Genomic DNA, 12,357 nt, shown 5'->3' with positions numbered 1-12,357 from the left:
CCCGTCTCACAGGAGACAGGACTCGCATGTCCATGTCCATCTGTCGGGGCCGAGTTTTTGTAGAAAATCAGTTTAAACGTGTCTATTCGGAGGTTCGAAACGTGACGCCATGTGCACACTGGTGATTTTCATGAGGCGCGATACACGTCACGACTTTACGTTTTGTCGTCAGGCTGTTTATGCTAACTAGGTTTAAAAATAAATAAATAATAAATCACAATAATCACCCCCAAATATAAAGATCGTTCCAAACACTGCGCTCCGAGAAGAACATCCGCTAATCTAAACACGCAGCCCGTCTCAGCTCATCGTGGCCACGTTCATCATACAAAAGTGCAAAGATAAAAAAAAAAAAAAAAAAAACGTTGAGCGAATTTTTACTTTGTTAACGTACTATCAGTTAGTTGTTGCTAGGCAACCCTGAATCAAATGAATGAATCAACTCAAACAACTAGTTGAAAAGAACCAAAATCAGTAAAGCGCCGTCACACCTCGTGTGTTACTACAGCGAAGTAAAACAAAAACAGTGTAGATTACAAAGTTTAAAACATCATCAGTTGATTGTCAACCAGATCAGAATCGTTCCTGAAGACGCAGGAACGTTAGCGTTAAATAACGACACGAAGAACCTCAAAGCTTTACAGACGTTAGAAAAATACAAAGTACTTTATATAAAAATAAGTAGTGTAGTGTTGTTAGCATTAGCGTTGTTAGCATTGTTAGCTTCCAGAGGGGAACAAGTTATGATTTCAGTTCCACAAGTTCTGCTGGTTCTCATTAGTTCTGTTTATACTCTAGGTGGTTCTGCCGGTTCCTCTGGTTCTGGGTGTAGTGTTGAGATCAGGTTCAGGTTCTCATGGAGCTTCTTCTCGTGAAGTTTAGATGGTGAGTTCAGTTTTATCAGTTTAGAGTTTAGATCCTTCTGGTTCTGCGGGTTCTCCATTGCTTATGGTCAAGTTTGGGGACCACATTACTGAGTGGCACAGTTCTGGATCTGCGTTACCGGGTAGTTTTAGTTGGGATCTATGGGTGCAGCGTTAACAGGTGGTTCCGGTCGGGTTTATTAGCTTTGCAATACTGGTTGGTTCTGTTCGGGTTCCGTGTTACTGGGTAGAACAGTTCTGGTTCTGCATGTTCTATGTTACTGGCTGGTGCAGGTTGGGTTCTGCATGTTTTGCTTTACCTGTCGGGTTCTGCGTCACCAGGTAGGTTCAGTTGGGTGCTACGAGTTCTATGGGTTCTGTGTTACTGGGTGGTTCTGATCGGGTTCTGCGTTACTGGGTGGTACAGTTCTCCCCCATGTCCTGGGCGTAGCGGTCTGAGACGGTGTTCCTCAGCTCCTCCACGTCTCGTCTCAGCTGCAGCGCCTCCTGTAGTTTATTCTGTAGAACTGCAGGGTTCAGCCAATCATCACACGGCTCTGGTACAGCAGGGGCTGGAACACACACACACACACACACACACACACACACACACACACACACACACACACACACAGAGAGAGAGAGAAAGTGAGCATATGCTTCAGTTACCCCACACACAGCAATCATAAAACAGTAATTTATCTGCTAACAGCGCTGCCATGACAACAAAACACACACACACACACACACACACTTCTAGTTAATCCTGTTACTATGGAAACCTTGAATGCTGGACAAAATATTGTGTGTGTGTGTGTGTGTGTGTGTTATATACACAGTTATGTTGTCATGGCTGCTCAGGGGCAGGTTGAGGTCTCAGCTGTGTGTGTGTGTGTGTGTGTGTGTGTGTGTGTGCGTGCGCTCACCGCTGATCCCCAGCAGCAGGGACAGGTTGGGGTCTCGGCCGTGCGCGGTGTGTGTGAGGACGCTGCAGAGCGAGCGCAGGTCAGTCAGACACGATGCCATTTCACCAAGCAGCTGCTGAGTCAGTCTCGCGTCACACACACTCGACTCGGCCTGCAGACGCTCACGCAGACACACACTCTGCTCCATCAGCTCCTGGTTCTGTACAGAAAGCTGAAACACACACAAAAAAATTAACACTTAGTTTTATTCACAACGCTTCCTCTACATGATGTGGAGTCTGAACGGTGAGGAGTTTATCTGATCTAATCCCATCTAATCCCATCTAATCCCATCTAATCTCTCAGATCTGGTCGTCTCTCTCTCTCTCTCTCTCTCTCAGTCTGATGAACTTGTGTTAGGAGATCTGGACAGTAACACAGCGCTTGGGTGTTTGCTGTAGGTGTGTGTGGTGTGCATTTACAGTACGAACGACTCCAGCAGGTAGGGGTGTGTGTGTGTGTGTGTGTATATAACGGGATCACAGTGTGTCTCAAAGATCTCATGACACTGTGTGTATGATCCAGAAAATCCAAATGATGATGTCAGAAATTAAAGAATTTATAAAATTTTCAGAATGACTCTCCTGCCCCCTAAAGACAGTCTGCAGTAATTACACTGAAACAGAGAGAGAAAGTGAGAGTGTGTGTGTGTGTGTGTGTGTGTGTGTGTGTGTGTCACCTCCTTTACAGCCGAGCGTAACTGAAGAAGCTGCTGATCTTTCGAGTTCAGCTCGTCTCTCAGAGCCTGACTGCTGCTCTCCTCTTCCACCAGCTGCTGCTGCACACTCTGAACACACACACACACACACACACCACAATCCAGAGGTTCATCAACAGAACGCTTAAATACCATTACATCAGACGTCAGTGTCATGGTTGTCTCTACACACCCTGATCTGAGAGCTGAGCTGCTCCATCATCCTCAGCTGCTTCTCAACAACCTGAAACAACCACAACACACACACACACCACACGCTCAGTAACGTCTCAGGCCCCCGGTCACGCAGATAAACTCACCCTCACGTGTGAAAGTAAACGTTTGCTACCTTCTTGAGTTTCTGCTGCTCTTCCTTCAACACCACGTTTTCCTCTCGCAGCTTCTCGACGTCCAGAGACGGCAACCGAGCCCCGTCGTCCAACCCCTCCTGCACCCGGGCCTGCAGACTTCACACACACACACACACACACACACACACACATCGTTGGAACAACCGATTATTGTGATTATATTTGTTCAATTAGTCTAAGGATTACTAAAACAATTAACTAATTGAGATATTTATAAAAGTCCTGATTACTCAGTAGCTCTTATGTAGCGCTCAGCTTTTAAACTTAACTGAGTCATTTAATAATAATAATAATAATTAATACTTCATTAAAATGTCTTTGTCTTTTCTTTTAAAACAAAGTCGAAAAGCAAAGCAGCTCCAATAAAGTATACTGATTTATTAGGGCTTAAATATGTTTAATTAAAAGGTCTGGTGGGAGTGGTTAAGAGGTAAAGGGGGCGTGGCAAAGCCTAGTGATTTTTATAAACCAAAAAGTGACGTAATGGCAAAAGGACGCACATCTGGGGAGAATATGGCTAATTACCCTGTGTGTGTGTGTGTGTGTGTGTGTGTGTGTGTGTGTGTGTGTGTGTGTGTACCTAGTGACCGTAGCGAGCAGCTCCCTCTCTCTGTGTTTCTGCTCCTCCAGCTGTCCGTCTTTAGCCCGACTGGCCGCTCGCACCTCCTTCAGCTGAGCCTCCAGATCCTCCACCAACACCTGCAGCTCATCCACCTTCTGATCCGCCGTCTCCAGCTACCCCACACACACACACACACACACACACACACACACTATTCAGGTTGCACTCTAGGGCTGATCTTTGACAGTGTGTGATGTTGTATAAACTTGAGAACTCCAGTAAGAATGTTAAAAAGGGACTGTTTTGATGAAGTGTGTGTGTGTGTGTGTGTGTGTGTGTGTGTGTGTGTGTGTGTGTGTGTGTGTGTGTGTGTGTGTAAGGTGTGCTCGTACCCGTTTCCTCTGGCTCTGGTAGTCCTCCATGGTGGGAAGGTCGGCCAGGTAACGCTCCAGCGTCTCGATGCGCTGCTGTTTCTCGCGGTTTTGCTCCGCCTCCTTCTGACATTTCTTCTTAAGGCTGGTGATGTGTTTGTCTCGATTGCGGATCTAACACACACACACACACACACATTTGTACTCACACACACACACAGATGTTTAACAGACCACAGTGTGATCAGTACCCGTGTTTTGAGGTGCTCACCCTCTCCTCCTGCTTCTTCAGCTCCTCTGCGTGTTTCTCCGCGCTCTCCCTCAGACTCTCGCTCAGACGCTGAGTCTCCGCCTCCACGGCGCCCAGACGCCGGTCCGCCTCCAGTTTCTCCTGAGCGAACGAGTCGCTGCGCTCGGCAAACTGGGCGCGCAGGAAGGCGTTCTCGCGCTGCGCCTCCTGACAAACACACCAACATTTATTTATTTACTTTTTCATTTCTCCATCTGATTATCAGAGCTGATAGAGTTCTAGGATTCTAATTTTCAGCGAAGTGGTACAGAACAAGAACCCTTAGAAAAGAATTAGCGCAAGTGAGGCATCATGTGACAGACGGCTGAAAACTGCATCGTATTACTCCTACAATATTATAACATACTGCACCTTATCGTATTTATTAGCTCTTAATAACGTACTCCAGCTCTTCAGTACCGTACTCCACTACATTACACTTACATCCCATAATATCTGTATTGTATTACACAGTCCAATGTGATGCTTCTTGTTTCCTTAAGTTATTAAAGTGACGTAATGCATCGAGAGTTAGCTCAAGTCAGTTGAAGGCACGGAATAGGCGCAGGTGTGTGTGTGTGTGTGTGTGTGTGTGTGTGTGTGTGTGTGTTCCCCTGGTCAGGACTGTATTAGCTCCGCCGCACTCTAAGCCAGGCCACGCCCTGTTTGAGATAAACTACAGTACACAATGATGAGACAGACAGGGGACAGAGAGGGACGTTAGAGAGACCTGCAGTCTGAGCAGACAGACGTCGGCGAGCGGCGCTCCTCGTCCCATGAGGGCGCTGTGGATCTGTAACTCGCTCTCTCGGAGACGCTGCTCGAGCTGATACAGCTGCTGCTTCTGCCTGTAACAACAAGAGACATCTCATCATTGACGCCCATCACACTCCTGTAGAAACAAACTGAGCAATGAATCATCAGAATTAAATCAGGAAGTGCTTCGAGAACATTTCCAGGTATTAAACCGCGCTGAAACACGGTGCTGTAGTGTGTTCTGGACGTTTTATTGACAGATAAACAAATAAATCTGTGTGCTGGTTCCCTGAACTCCATGACACAAATCAAACAGACTAATTCCTTTTTAATTCAGATTGGATCGATGTGTGAAAGCTCTTTTAAAAAGAGAAAGCCCACAGTCGGACATGTGATAGACGTGTAGTCAGATGGATGTGTGTGTGTGTGTGTGTGTGTGTATAAAGATACCTGTCGATGATGAGCTCCTTCTCCTTTAGAAGACTTTCATTGGCCTTCATCACCGCCTCCCATTTACCGCTCTCAGACTGTAGAGGAGACGGATACGTAGACGAGTACTGAGCACTCCCTAATAGCTGAGAGAGAGAGAGAGAGAGAGAGAGAGAGAGAGAGAGAGAGAGAGAGAGAGAGAGAGAGAGTGTGTAACCTCCAGCAGGCATTCATTGTATCTTCAACATGTTTACACATCCAGTTCAGTAGGGATTAACACTGTGTGTGTTGTGCCACTAAGGGAAAATCATCAACTACAGACACTGTTACACACTGAAGCTGATTAATTTCCTATTCCTGAATGTCCCCCAGTGTTTTTTTCTCCTGTACGACATTAAAGGGGTCATAAAGGGGTCATACAGGCCTACATGCACTTTTTTAAGCTGTTTGGACTGAACTGTGTGTTAGGAGAGTGCGTACACAACCACTCCACAATAATAAAGAGCCGCCCAGTGATTTACTTTAAATGTATTACAATAACACGCCCCTTCTGAAATCAGGCCAATCGCAAATGCCTGTCACTGTGACGCCACACCACAAGAGGGCGCTCCTACACTAGTTGATTGACACTGGTGTTATAGCAAAGACCCGCCCCGAGTGAGAAGAAGCTGTCGGCCATTGTTTTTCGCCGCTGGAGCAAAATGTCACCTAAGCGAGTGTTGTGTACAGTTGTTGGGTGTAATAGCGAACACAGCAGTCATCAATCACTACCGACATCTGAGCCGCTGAGGACGCAGTGGCTGAATTTAGTTTTTAAAGCTAACGTCCCCGCCGATCTACCTAAATGCGTTCATGTTTGCGCTAATCATTTTTCACCAGACTGCTTTATAAACGCGGGTCAATATAAAGCAGGTTTTACTAGGAAGCTGCTCCTGAAAATCGGATCTGTACTAACGCTTCATGTTCCTGCTTCATCTTCACCAGGCTCGGTGAGTGTGATTTATTTTACTATGACTCTTTGCAGATCGCCTTTTTAATAATCACGATGAATGCGGAGTGTAAGTTAACTTATACTCTAATAGAACATGGTTATGGCTTCTTCTCTGTGTACATCCGTCTCTATATAATCCCTAATCGCCCGTTTATAATAAACAATGCATTGAGGTGATTGTCTAGTTGCAAACTGTGTACGTAGTCGGAAAACTATATTATGCTTACCTTTGTTACGCTAGATGGTTTATAACTATGTCTGTCGAAGATTAAGAAGTCATGTAAACACATCAGTAAACACATCGCGTTCGTATTTCTCTCGGTAAGTTTCTCCGCTTTTGTTGTTGTTGCTCGCGGCAGCGTAACAGCCCGTTAATTCATGCCCATGCAGTGATGAGAAAGACAAATCGCATTGCACTGCGTTGTGGGCAATGCTTTGTGGGTAATGTAGTCCAAAGCATTGCCCGCACTGGACTACACTCTCGTGGCTATACCCCACGTGTGTTGTGAAGACACGCCCCACAGAACTGGGGGGCGGGTTTAGCAGAGATCATAAGCATTTAAGGGAACATGGTAAAGGAAACAGGTTGCTGAGAACAAAGCTAGTTTTTACTAGTTAAAAGTAGTGGTTTTTTTTTTACACAACCATTGAGAATTTCTAATTAAATATATTACAAACTTTTCATTAGGACCCTAAAGATCATATTAACATTTAATGAAAAATGTGTCTGGATGACCCCTTTAATATTACAGTAACAGAATGTTTATACCATGAATGACAGACAGGTGTCAGTGTTGCGCTCCCTCACCTGGATTTGCTCCACCTGCATTCTTAAGCTCTCGAACTTCTGCTGCCAGTCGGCCATGTTTTCTCCCGGATGCACCTTGGTTTTGCCGTACGGCTCCGACGACGACGACGGGATTCCCGCTCTAGCTTCGGGTAACACCTTGTAGCTCTGATCCAGCGCGGTACGGAAGGCGTCTGCGCGGTAATCGGCGCCGTCTCCGAGTCCCGTCATGTGCAGCTTCATCCTGACGTCGGGTCCAAATCCCCCGAGCAGCGCCGACTGGTTCAGGGTCGGCTCCACGGGGGGCGTCTCGAAGCCCTGGCCCTCGTCCAGCCGGGTGTGGTCGTGGTCGGCACCGGGGAACAGCGAGTGGTCCAACCCGTTGACGAGACTGCGGTAGCGGCTCAGGCAGTCCTGCTTGACTCCGCCTCCATCCTGCAACTCCAGGTTCGGGGACGAGGCGGATTTACAGAGCGACGACCTGGAGCTGGAGGAGCTGGAGCGGGAGTCTGTGGGGTGCTGTGATGGATTGTGGGCCGTGGAGGGCATGACATGGGCGGTGGGGATGGGGATCTGACTCCTGATTGGCTGGAAGGACGGAGCGCTGCTGGAATCTAAGAGAGGAGGGGGAGGGGTTAATGTTTATCCTGGGCTTATGGCTAACGGTGACGTCGTCTACAACGTCACTTACTGTCTGCAGAATTCCTGTGGACATCGAAAGGTCAATACAGTGTAAACAAACAAACAAACAAGTCATGTGTTCAAACTACACAAACACTGCAAACAAGTCACAATTTATAAAAGCATTAAACAGCTCCAGTAAACAAAAACAAAGATAAAACATCTAAATTAATAAACAAAAAAATAACAAATGAACAATGAAAACTAAGAGATTACACTTATTAAATAGATACACATGCATAAATATACAAAAACAATGAGTAGCAACCATTTATGAAAAAAGTAATAAATTAAAGGCATAAACAAATCTCATAACTAAAACATTAAATAAGAACAAACAACAACAATCAGCAGAGCTCACCTCGAGTTCAGACACACAAACAGAAGTAAAGTGACTTTCTGCATTTCCGAGTTCACTTCCACATCACACTGCTGTTAAACTCACTCTGTCCTTCAGCGCGCGCGCACACACACACACACACACACACACACACACAGCTCTGGCTGACTGCTGCTGCTCCTGATGTTTCTCCAAAAGCGCACACAAAGGTTACGGTTATTTATAGAGAGGTTTCGTGTGTCGCCGCGCGTGTCACTGCACTCTGCTCTGTATGTACACACACTTTCTCTCTCTCACACACACACTGTCCTGTACAAACTAGACACGCGCTACACAGGTGTTGATACAGTCATACACTGATCAGCGGCACCGAGAGGGTAACTACACAGGGTAGGTGTGGGGTGTATAATGGGCCAACATCTTTACATTGGATGCCCTTAATGCCACAACCCTCTTATTTTATCTGGGCTTGGGACCAGTGGCAGGGGTACTGGGTGGGAATTGAACCCGGGCCTTCTGCATGGGGTAAATGTGGGGAATAGATGGGGCAAATTCGGGGCCAAGTGCTATGACATTCCAGTGTATACCTCAGGATTGACCCAGTCATGATGTAAAAATGTAAAACAGTCAATAGATTCACAGCAAAGCGACTCAGGAGCGCCCCCACATGGCGTTCCTTTAGGTCACCTTTAGGGTTTGTTTATCACAGAGAACACAAGGGCACAAAAGCGCGCGCGCACACACACACACACCCACCTCTCTATGTGTTGGCAAACAAATTAAAATGTGAAACGTTGGATTTTATGACATCATTCTGTGTGTGTGTAAAACATGTTTGTTTTTAAAGCATCAGCACATTTGAGGTCAGATTTCTGTCTCACCCTCCGTGCTGTCTGTGGTCTTCGCTCCCGGACCCGTCTCGCCCTCGGCCCTGTGTGGTCTCCATCCGAACCGGCTCTGAAACTTCTCCGACACGGCCGGCGTCTGGAACTCCATGTCCGGCTTCACGACTGCGAGACACAGGAAACAGGAACAGCACGGCCTTAGGGCTGCGTCCCAATCACCTGCCTACTGATCATGAGTGTAGGGGTCGTCTGCAGTGCACTTACACCTACAGCATAAAGATTCACCTCAACCGGGCACTAAACAGGGTAAAGAACAACCCCTGAACTGTTTAGTGTCGTTTGCTTATATTTAACAATCTACAATACTTTTGTCTTCTGTGTCTTTTAGTGAAAACACTTCAGTGAAGGTGTTCAGTAGGGGTGTGTGGAGGTGAGGGACGAAGGAGAACATCCAGCTGTGATGCACCCCGAGACAGTCAGACAGAAGCCGCTTTGACTCGGGGGGGGGGGGGGGGGGGGGGGGCTTTACCTGTCGCTCTGGAGCTCTGGAACCTCGGAGACGTCGTCATTCCAGATTCAGCTGCAGGTGAGAAAGGAGACGGTTAGAGACGCTGCAGGGCCACGAGGACACGGAGAGGGGTTGATTTGTAATGATCACAAGAAAACTCAAGGTCTTACAGAGGAGAAGTGGCACATGGTGGTGGGAAGATCTACAGATCTACTGATGGATAGAAAGAAGATAGATTGTGATTGATGGATGGGTGGATGATGGACAGATAGAAAATATGGATGAGGAAATAATTAGCAATGTATGAATAGATGATATGCAGTGAGAGATGGATAGAAAATACTTAATAGAGCTGGAGGAAAAAATAAATATGTAAATAGATTCAGGTATGAATGAATGGGGATTTTTGTGTGTGCTGATTCACGTTTCCACAATGACGGCAAAATTGAGTAAAGCAAAATTCTATTTCTGAGTTTATAAGAGTAATGATATTATTATTATTATTATTATTATTATTATTATAATAGAGTGACCAGAATCATCTGGGTCTCAGGGTGATTGTTCACGACCAGTGAGCAGCTGATCAGCCTCAGATATAAACCGTTCTGTACCGAAAGCAGACGCTTCAGGTGGGCACAACAGAAACGTGTTTTATGGCGTTACAGTACCAAAAAAATCCTGCGCCTTTAAAGCATCTGATCTGAGTGAAACCCACTCATTACACACACTTACACCCGTCTCACACCACCTCAACACCTCTTTATAATCCTACAGGTGCTGCACACGTTTTCATCCTGTGTGTTAGGAGTGAATTAATCACTAAGTATGTTCGGATATTTGAAGTTGAATGTTAAACTCTTGTATTTGAGTTAGTTTGGGTTTTAACTAAGAAAACTAATGGTATAAAAATGGGACAGTTTATTATTTATTAAGCCTTTTTTTAATTATAAAAGTTTAATAAAAAAAAAAACTAATAATAATTGGGTGGAAATGTAATATCGAACCGAGATATTTATAAAATCACACTTTTATCAGAATCAGCACAGAGGTCTGGTGACGTCATCATATTGGGAGGTGACAGGAGATAACCATCACTGTTTAGTGAGAGACAGATGGATGGAGAGAAGACACCTAGTGATGGATGGACAGACAGATGATATTTAGATGGATGGATGAAATGAGATTTTAGTGATGTAAACAGTAAACAGCTAGTGATGAAGTGATCTGAAAGTAATAAACAGCTGGACATTTCACAAGAATCTCACACTTATGAAGTTGTTATTAAAACAATCACAGACTTGATCAGTTCATCAGCCTTACACCTCAATATTAACTAATACTATAACTTGTGTGTAACCAAATTAAACATTACGTCACCTGGACTAGTTATAATGTTAATCAGACAGTTTATTTAATTTATTTATTAAACTAACAGTGTTTTTACTCAGAACCCTGATCCATTCCCCCTGACCCGTTAGCCTGTTAGCTCGTGTGTTCCTGAGAGACTCCCAGACAGCCCGCGGCTCGCGCATGTAAACCGCGCGCATTAGCATCAGGAGGCTAACTCCACACCGCGCGCTCACTCAACAAATATTCATCGCCTTATAAACAGCTTAAATCAGCAGCTCGACTCACCTCGACATCACCCGGTTAATAAACACACCGTTATAAACACGCTCACACGCTCACACGCTCGCGCGCTCTGATTCCGGAGAAGCCGCCGTTTGTTTGTTTGTTCAAACCGGAAATGGAGGACCGGAAGTGTTGCGCGCTGTAGGAGTGCGTCCCAAATCAACCAGCTGCCTCTTTATAAAGCAGGGCTTCACTACCGTATACAGTACAGTGGAACCTCGGATTAAGAGCACAATTCGTTCCGGAAGCGGGCTCGTATTACAAAACACTAGTAAACCAAATTTAATTTTCCCATAGGAAATAATACAAACTCAAATTATTCGTTCTACAGCCCCCAAAAATAAAAACATAAAATAATAAAGTAAAAATAAAACAAATCAACCTGCACTTTGCCTTAAAAAAACGTAAAAATAAATCCCAACAGATAAGTGTTTCCGTTTGTGCACGCAGGCGCTGTGTGTGTGTGCGCGCACACACACACACACACACACACACACACACATTAACGGAGAGACCGTTTTAAAAACCGTTAAAAAATGTGCAAGGAACATCGCTAGTCACACTTGCGTGAGCGCATAACATCGGAATTACTGCTGTAAAGTAAAACAACAATAACAAAAACAAATTAATCAGCTCCTCACCTTTGAAAACAATCATGACAAAGAAAAAAATTACTTACACAGTACTCAAAGGTTTTAGAAAGATAAAAAAGCCAAGAAATGTTGGAATAATAAGAGATCTTAATTTTTTTAGAAGACGAATAAAGTGACCCCTCTGTATTTGTAGTTACTTATTTATTTTATTTATTTATTTTCTTTTTATAGTGTTTTTTTCTTTTTTACTTCCTCTCTGTCCTGTCTGTCTGACGAGTGTGTGAGTGTTTGATGTGTTTATTCAAATTTATTTATACTATTATAAATGTATATTTTGTTTCAGTTGTGTTAATTATTATTATTTTTTTATCAAAGATTTCTATTCAAGGTCAAAGGCCAGGGGTCCAGAACTATCAGTTATAAGCAAACTACTTTTATTACAAACTTGTTTGTAAGTTACAGGCAGTGTACAGTACATTCAGGTTTAATGCAGTCTGAGACACAATACAGTCAGTCCTGGTGGAAAACAAGGTCACTGTCTGACTGCAATCAGACGCTTAAATCAAAACAACACTAACTTTAAAGCAATTTACATTCAAGTGTCAGAAATATGTTCAGGTTAGTGCAAAAGTAATGGCACTTTTCCCCTGCAAACTGTTACTTGTGAACCTGAACAG

General features: G+C 44.6%; 1 protein-coding gene across 2 annotated transcripts; it reads right to left on the bottom strand.

Annotated features, from left to right (window-relative positions):
• Positions 1-637: 637 nt before the first annotated feature.
• Positions 638-11,232, bottom strand: cep85 (centrosomal protein 85). Of its 2 annotated transcripts, XM_053490725.1 has the most exons (15): positions 11,091-11,232; positions 9,626-9,657; positions 9,477-9,527; positions 8,984-9,112; positions 7,103-7,695; positions 5,325-5,449; positions 4,849-4,966; positions 4,101-4,286; positions 3,851-4,003; positions 3,477-3,631; positions 2,875-2,992; positions 2,719-2,769; positions 2,508-2,615; positions 1,790-2,000; positions 638-1,435 (listed from the first exon to the last, which is right to left on the bottom strand). In XM_053490725.1, exons 1-15 carry the CDS (start codon positions 11,096-11,098, stop codon positions 1,275-1,277), a joined length of 2,199 nt encoding a protein of 732 aa, XP_053346700.1. In that variant the 5' UTR covers positions 11,099-11,232; the 3' UTR covers positions 638-1,274. The 2 variants fall into 2 exon arrangements, with proteins under 2 accessions (XP_053346700.1, XP_053346701.1); XM_053490726.1 differs by lacking the exon at positions 9,626-9,657.
• Between the last annotated feature and the right edge of the window lie 1,125 nt (positions 11,233-12,357).

The sequence above is a fragment of the Clarias gariepinus genome, unplaced genomic scaffold (genome assembly GCF_024256425.1).
Source record: "Clarias gariepinus isolate MV-2021 ecotype Netherlands unplaced genomic scaffold, CGAR_prim_01v2 scaffold_30, whole genome shotgun sequence".
Lineage (NCBI taxonomy): Eukaryota > Metazoa > Chordata > Actinopteri > Siluriformes > Clariidae > Clarias > Clarias gariepinus.
This window is presented reverse-complemented; position numbering and strand designations above follow the sequence as displayed.

Coding starts and splice junctions, on each gene's coding strand:
- cep85 (XM_053490725.1), bottom strand. Junction 9,113..9,476: donor CCAGAGCTCCAGAGCGACAG/GTAAAGCCCCCC, acceptor TGTGTCTCGCAG/TCGTGAAGCCGGACATGGAG. Junction 4,004..4,100: donor TGAAGAAGCAGGAGGAGAGG/GTGAGCACCTCA, acceptor TGTGTGTGTTAG/ATCCGCAATCGAGACAAACA.